Consider the following 7,069-nt stretch of genomic DNA (forward strand, 5'->3'; position numbering starts at 1 on the left):
ACTCTAACAGTGTTTGGCAAATATGTAAAGGAGATAAAACACGTGACTTTAGAAACTATCTGATACTTACCAACGAAGTGAAGGGAAGTCCGAGGCTCGACGGAGCCCAAAATAATTGTGTAATATATATATGACTCTTGTAACGGCTATGTTATATGCAACTTATGTAATCTAGATTGTATATATGTATAATCAATGAAAAACCAATAAAAATTTATCTGGAAAAAAAAGGAAGGAGGGAGGGAGGAAAGGAAGGACTGAGAAAAGGAGGAAGGCAGGGATGAAGGAAGGCACGATAGAAAAAAGGTGGGAGGGACAAAGGAAGGAAGGACAGAGAAAGGGAGGGAGGAAAGAAGGAAAGAAGGAAGGAGGGAGGGAGGAAAGGAAGGACTGAGAAAAGGAGGAAGGCAGGGATGAAGGAAGGAAGGACGGACAGAGGAAGGAAGGAAGGTAGGAAGGAAGTAAAGAGAAAGGGAAAGAGGGACAAAGGAAAGAAGGAAAGAAGGTAGGAAGGAAGGAAGGAAGGAAGGAAGGAAGGACAGAGAAAGGGAGGGAGGAAAGAAGGAAGGAAGGAAGGAAGGAAGGAAGGAAGGAAGGAAGGAAGGAAGGAAGGAGAAAGGGTGTGTGGGGCGAAGGAAGGTAGGAAGGACAGGGAAAGGGAGAGAGGAAAGAAGGAAGGAAGGAGGGAGGGAGGAAAGGAAGGACTTAGAAAAGCAGGCAGGAAGGAAGGAAGGAAGGAAGGAAGGAAGGAAGGAAGGAAGGAAGGAAGGAAGGATAGAGAAAGGGAGAGAGGGGCAAAGGAAGGAAGGAAGGAAGGATTTCAGAGCTCTGCCAGTGGGGTTTGACTAGATGACCTCTGCTCCCTCCTGACTCACGTGGGTCAAAGGCTGCTTCTCCTGGAGGAGGAGAAACTGGTTGCTCCGCTGGGGGCTGCGGTATTCCAAGACGAGGGAAAAATGCTCAATCAGCCTGAGGGAAAGGCGATCCTGGAGGGTCGTTATCACTTCCTGGTAGTGGGGAGAGAATAGCATTTTTGAAAGAAAAGGGGGGGGGGAGAGAAATCCCTTATTTACAGAAAGTGTCAGCCTTGCTGGCATCACTTTAATTCTGACAAGCAGAGGAAGGTTTTCTTTTTGGAATAATCAATTTTTACAGTTTTATCAAAAATGACTGATTTGGTTCTACTATTAGAAATACATAGACTGATAATTATGAAATTATGGTGAGGTTTAATAAGTTAACTGTTTGTATTTGGACAACTGTTTTGCTCTACTTTATTGGCAGGAGAAAAAGTATCATTTCCTTAATAACAATTTAATTAACTCAAACAATAACATGATAGCATATGTATCTATTTTTGTTAACTGATTTGGTTAAACAATAAAAAAATAAATGAGACTGTGTTTTAGCACACATGAAAAACTTAAAACAAATCCTTCTTTCCTGATGTATTAAGAATTACGATGTATCAAGAATTAAGAATGTAACTTCAATAGAATTAAATAAATAAATAAATAAAATAGAATGTAAATTGAATAGATTCCGTTGGACTAGAATGTAACTTAAATAGAAAATCTTTTTTCCTCCAAAAGCATTTTACAAGTCATTAACCACTAGGCACTGCTTCCCAGCCCCTCACTCTAAGCACTAGGCGCTGCTTCCCTTTCTACCTTGACAGTGGTGCGGCTGTCAAAGGTGAAGGACTTGACCTGCCCGTTTTCGAGGAAAACCTTCAGGACGTTGGGGATGAGGAGGAGGGCTTCCTTCTTCAGCATCTCCTGCGAGTGGAAAAGCAGAGGCTGGCAGACAACTACTACTACTACTAATAATAATAATCAACTACCAGACTTTTAGAAGACATCTGAAGGTAGCCCTGTTTAGGCAAGTTTTTAGGTTTGATGTTTTATTCTGTTTTTAATCACCCAGCTGGATGGGCCGAGTATAAATAAATTATTGTTGTTGTTGTTGTTGTTAATTACTTACACCTTGCCCACCAGGCTGGGCCTCCCCAGCCACTCTGTGCAGCACATTAGCTATCTTGAACAAGCCTGAAGAGGCGACGGAGACATGAATAAAGGAGACAACCACATCCCCTCCATTACAGAACTTTCCAGAACTCACCGGCTCCGGCTCCGAGAAGCGCACCTTGGCAGGGTTGGACCTCAGCTTGGCCTTCTTTGCGGCGCTGATGAAGGCAGACTTGGGCGACTGGAAGGGGAGAAGGAAAAGACGGGCCTTGTGGGAGATGTTGGCCGCCTTCCAAGATCTCAGCCGAAAAAGCAGATTCCCGACTCGCCGGGGGGTGGGGGTTGAGATGGATGACCCCCGGGGGTCTCACCTGATGGGTTTTCAGCACGGTGAAGATGGTGGACTCCCTGGCACTTCTGCAATGGAAAAGGAACAAAGGAGACATTTAGGGTTTCCTCAAGATTCCTGCCTCTCCGGGGGTTTGGACTGGACGACCCTCGGGGGTCCCAGCTCCCCAGGGTTAAAATTCCTCCAGAAAGAATCCATGGATTTGTAGAGGAGGCAGGGACCACCGCTCTTAAATTTCAGAAGGGTCACCCAGTCCGACCAGCGTGTCTCAAACCCGCTTCCTCCTTCCTCACCTCACAATTTTGATGAATCTCTCACGGGCGACATCACTCACATCTTTGTCACCGATGGCCCAGATCTGGTCCCCAGGAAAGAGTTTGTCCTCCGAGGGTCCACCTGCCAAAGGAAGGGGCAGCTGGTGTCTGTCGGGGGGAGAGAGACCCTCAGTGTCTTCTAGTCCAACCCGCTTCCGACTCGATGACCCGACGCTGAGATTCATCCCCAGAATCCTCACCTGCCACCACAGTATGCACTACCACAGGCCTCTCACCACCGGCCACAAACCCGAACCCTCCGTCCGGGTGGCGCTGGATCGTGACCTGTTGGAAGGCCTTGGAAGGCAGCAGTCCGTATTCCATAGCATCCCAGCTTTCCTCTGGCATCACATCTCCAGCGGCAGGAGAAGACAGGATTCCAGGACGCAGGGAGGGAAGAATCCTTTCCTCAGTCTCTAGCCTAATGCACAGAGTCTGGGATGCCAGCAAGGTTGAACCTTTCTGTACAAAAGGGATTTTTATGATTCCAAAAAAGGAAATCTAACCCCTATCCCCTATCCCTAACCCCTAACCCCCAACCTCATCCCTAACCCCCAACCCCTATTCCTATCCTTAACCCCTATCACTATCCCTATCCTCAGCCCCTAACCCTTTCTCTTCCCTGCTTTTGGCCTTCCTGGCCTGCAAAGTTGGCATCAATTTGCACATTGCATTTTCGCCAACCGTTCGCCAGGCCTGGCATTTTGCTTCCTTTGCCATTTTGTAATCAACTGCAATTCCATAATTGATTTCATTTTTATTTATTTTTAAAACCAGAACCATTTTTTTAATTTGTCAGGACACAGCTTTTTCACAAAAGGCCCCCCAAATAATGCAAACGTAAATGTCCAGTTAAGGCACCACCTCTTTTAACATTCAAAATAGAGCTCAAAATAGAGCTTTTAAAATTATAATTCATCGTATTTTAGCCACCGATTGCAGCTTGTCTTTGGATCCAGGAAAATCTGGCAGCAGGGTCCTGATCCTGTCTCAGAGGAGGAGACCCCTACTCACTGTGGGTGGGATAGATGCCCTCCAGCCATGCCTCCTCCTTTTCTCCTGCCAGAAAGAGAGGGAGGGAGGGAAGAATTCCGCAGCTGCTGTGATTGGAATATGAAAGGAATTGGCTGCTGCCCTGTTCCTATAGGAAGGGATGAGAAGAGAGAGAAGAGAGAGAGGAGTCCAGGGAGGAAGAGGGAGGGAAAAAGAGAAGAGAGGGATAGAGGAAGGGAGATGAAAGAGAGAGAGAGAGAGAGAGAGAGAGAGAGAGAGAGAGAGAAGGAGTCCAGGGAGGGAGAGGGAGGGAAAGAGAGAAGAGGAAGGGAGATTTGAGAGAGGAATGGAGAGCCAGAGAAAGAAAATAGAGAGAAAGAGAGGAGAGAGGTGGGGAAGAAGAGAAAGAGAGGGGGGGAGATGGGGAAGAGAAAGAGAGGGAGGAAGAGGAAAGAGAGGGGGGAGATGTGACCCCGGAGGGAGAGGAGAAAGAAAGAGAGAGGAGAAGGGAGGGGAGAGAGAGAGATGGGGGAAAGAGATAGAAGAAGGGAGATTTGAGAGAGGAATGGAGAGAGAAAGAGAGAAAGAAAGACGAGAGATGGGGAAGGTGAGAAAGAGAGGGAGGCCTGAGATTCATCCTGCATCGGCATGACCTGTTTTTGACATCATCATCATCATCATCATCATGGCGTTCCTTTGACCCACCAAGCTTGTAACTCCATCCAAAGTAGTATCAGCGGTCCCTTCCCGCCCTATTATTATTCTCCCCTTCTCTCCTCCCCCCCATCTCTCCTCTCCTCCTCTCATTTCATCCTTCTCTCCTTCGATACCTTCCTCTCCTTCCTCGGATGTCGGGTGGTTGGTTGGAGATTCCTGGACCATTCACGGCGGCAGGGATCTCAAGAGAGAAGCCTGGAATCCAGTGAGGTGACACTAGTGGTTCCCCTAAACCCCGAGGTCCTTTTCACACGTGCTACGAGCAGCGGGTCAGACTGGATGATCCTCGGGTCCCTTCCCAGCCGACTGTTCCATTCGCCGCGCATTCGCTGGTGCGGGGGAAAGGGTCGAAATGGACTTACCCGATTGGTAGGGGGGGTCGTTTTAAGGAGATATTCGGGGGCTATCCTGTCCCTCATCTGCCCCAATGGGGGTCCCCTGCGCCCCACATTCGCCCCACAACCGTCGCCATCCGTGGCCCCCAAAAAGCACGAGGCGAGATGCGGCGCCGGGGCCGTTGCATCCCCCTTCGGAAAGACTGGGGGGGACCAGAGGGATTTGCCCGCTTGGGGGGGACACCTGCCCCCCAAACTGCCCCCTTCGTAGCCCCCCAAGCGCATGCTTTGGGCTACGTGACAGCGCATCCTTCGGGAAACGGGGGGCAGGAAGAGGGAGGGAGCCGTTTTGGGGAGTATTAGGAGAACGTGGGGACCCCTCGACCTGCTCCATCGGGAACCCCAAAACCAGAAGGGGGAGGGCGCACCCCTGGGGCGAAAGCAGCCCCCCTCCCCAGTTTTTTAGAGGGGTCGCGAGCCTTACCGGGACTCTCTGCGGTCCCCCGAAACCGGGGCGGGAAGACGAGGGGGGGGCAGCTCCGGCCGCGCCGGCGCACTCGCGGAGCTCGTCGTCACTGCAGCAGACGGGAAGGGAGGGGGGAAGCGAAGAGGGAAGGGGCGCCCTAAAAGTCATCCAGACTGACCCCCTTGCGAGGCGGGAAACGGAGCGCAGGATCCTTGAATGGGGGAGTTAGAAGGGAGCCCGAAATGACATCCAGGCAGACCCCCCTGCAATGCAGGGATCTAGAATGGGGGAGCCAGAAGGGAGCCCCTACAATGCAGAAGAGAGCCCTCTTCCTTCCTTCCTTCTTCGGGTACAGGGTGGTTCATCATTATCATTATCATTTATATATCACCCTATACCAGGAATATAATCGTAGAATGGCAGAGGCGGAAGCGGGTCAGAATAGATTACCCCAGGGACCCTTTATCCTCTCTCTCTTTCCCCATCCCTCTCTTCTCTCTCTCTCTTCTTTTTCTGCTCTCTCTCTCTTCTTTCTTTCTTTCTTTCCTTTCTTTCTTTCTCCTCTCTATTTTCTTTCTCTTCCCCTCCTCTCTTTCTTTCTCCTTCCCTCTTTCCCCCATCCCTCTCTTCCCCTCTTTTCTTTCCCCTCTTTTCCTTTCTCCTTCTCTCCCTCTTTTTTTCTTTCTTCTCCCTCATCTCCCCCTTTCTCCTCTCTAGCTCTCTCTCCCCCCCCTTCTCTTTGTGTCTCCCCGCCACCCCCATTGTTATTCTTTCTGCGCTTTAGGGACGATTTCCCTTTATTTTGGAGGGGGGAAATTGCATTTTTTCTTCCTGATTATCATTTCCTTTATTTTTGGGGTTCTCCCTCCCCGCCCAAACCGCTCTTCCTATCACGTGATACCTTCTCCCTCCCTCCCTCCTCCTCTCGGAAAGGCGGAGCGCGGAGCATTCTCTGCAGCGGCCGCCGGGCCAAACAGAGGCGAGGGCCTCCCTGCGCCCCCCCTCCAGGAGCGAATCCCACCCCCTCCCCGGCGCCCCCCGAGCGCGGATTTCGAGGCCTGTGCGCCCTTCCCCCCGAAAACGCGCATTTTTACTCATCCAGACGGATCCGGCTGCGACCCCCGCCCTACGCCACCCTCCGGGAACGCATCGTCCACCTGCGCCCCCCAAGTGCGGGTATCTGCGCCCCCCCAAGGCGTCGGGAGGAACCCCCTGAGAATTCGGCCTGAGTGAGGATTTCGCGGCCTGGCTGCGCCCCCCAAGAGCGCATCTCGCGGCCGGAGGTATCCAAGGATCCGGCCTCGTCCTCCTCCTCCACCCCCCCCAAACCGGATTCCACCTTTTTCCGGGGGTCGGCGCATTTCCCGCGCAGCCGCCTTCGGGAGCGCAACTTTCACCTTGTCGGATCCGTCCCTGGTCCCGCCAATCTCGCCTGCCCCCCCACCCCCAGCGCATTTTCCCACGCTGTGCGCAGACTCTCTTCCTGCAAAGGCGCATCTCCTCTCCAAAAGCGGCATCCTCTCCTTGGCGCATTTCCACGTCGGCGCGCAGCTTCTTCTCCTCGGATCCGGCCCGGTCCCGCCATCCTCGCCTGCGCCCCCCGAAGGCGCATTTCCCACGTTGCGCGCAGATTCCATTGGCGGCCTGTCCTCCTTCAAAAGCAGGATCCTCGGGCGGCTTTTCCTGGGCACATTTCCGCGTTGGCGCGCAGATTCTCCTCCTCGGATCAGTCCGTGGTCCCGCCATCCTCGCCTGCGCATTTCCCACCTTTGGGCGCAGTCTCTCCCCCAGCGCATCCTTCCCGTGGGCCGGAGCGTCTCCATTCGCGGCCTGCGCCCCCGACAGCGCATTTCCTGCTTTTGGGCGCGCAGTCTTTCCTCGCATGCCTCCTTCCCGTTGGCCTGCGCGCCCGCCCATCCTCGCCTGCG

General features: G+C 52.3%; 1 protein-coding gene across 4 annotated transcripts in view; it reads right to left on the bottom strand.

Annotated features, from left to right (window-relative positions):
* The window catches only part of LOC128406068 (FERM and PDZ domain-containing protein 3-like), a 74,103-nt gene extending 68,471 nt beyond the window's left edge, over positions 1-5,632 (bottom strand). Inside the window, exons 1-9 of one of the 4 annotated variants that reach the window (XM_053373108.1) lie at positions 5,160-5,632; positions 4,454-4,669; positions 3,645-3,771; positions 2,831-3,092; positions 2,610-2,712; positions 2,339-2,384; positions 2,122-2,208; positions 1,671-1,799; positions 876-1,007 (exon numbers count right to left, since the gene is read on the bottom strand). In XM_053373108.1, the coding sequence (XP_053229083.1) occupies positions 876-1,007; positions 1,671-1,799; positions 2,122-2,208; positions 2,339-2,384; positions 2,610-2,712; positions 2,831-2,978 (645 nt within the window). In that variant the 5' untranslated portion in view covers positions 2,979-3,092; positions 3,645-3,771; positions 4,454-4,669; positions 5,160-5,632. Of the gene's footprint in view, positions 1-875; positions 1,008-1,670; positions 1,800-2,121; positions 2,209-2,338; positions 2,385-2,609; positions 2,713-2,830; positions 3,093-3,644; positions 3,772-4,453; positions 5,126-5,159 lie in introns of those variants that run through there. The other 3 variants (XM_053373110.1, XM_053373111.1, XM_053373109.1) reach the window with 3 other exon arrangements.
* Between the last annotated feature and the right edge of the window lie 1,437 nt (positions 5,633-7,069).

Source organism: Podarcis raffonei, chromosome W (genome assembly GCF_027172205.1).
Source record: "Podarcis raffonei isolate rPodRaf1 chromosome W, rPodRaf1.pri, whole genome shotgun sequence".
Lineage (NCBI taxonomy): Eukaryota > Metazoa > Chordata > Lepidosauria > Squamata > Lacertidae > Podarcis > Podarcis raffonei.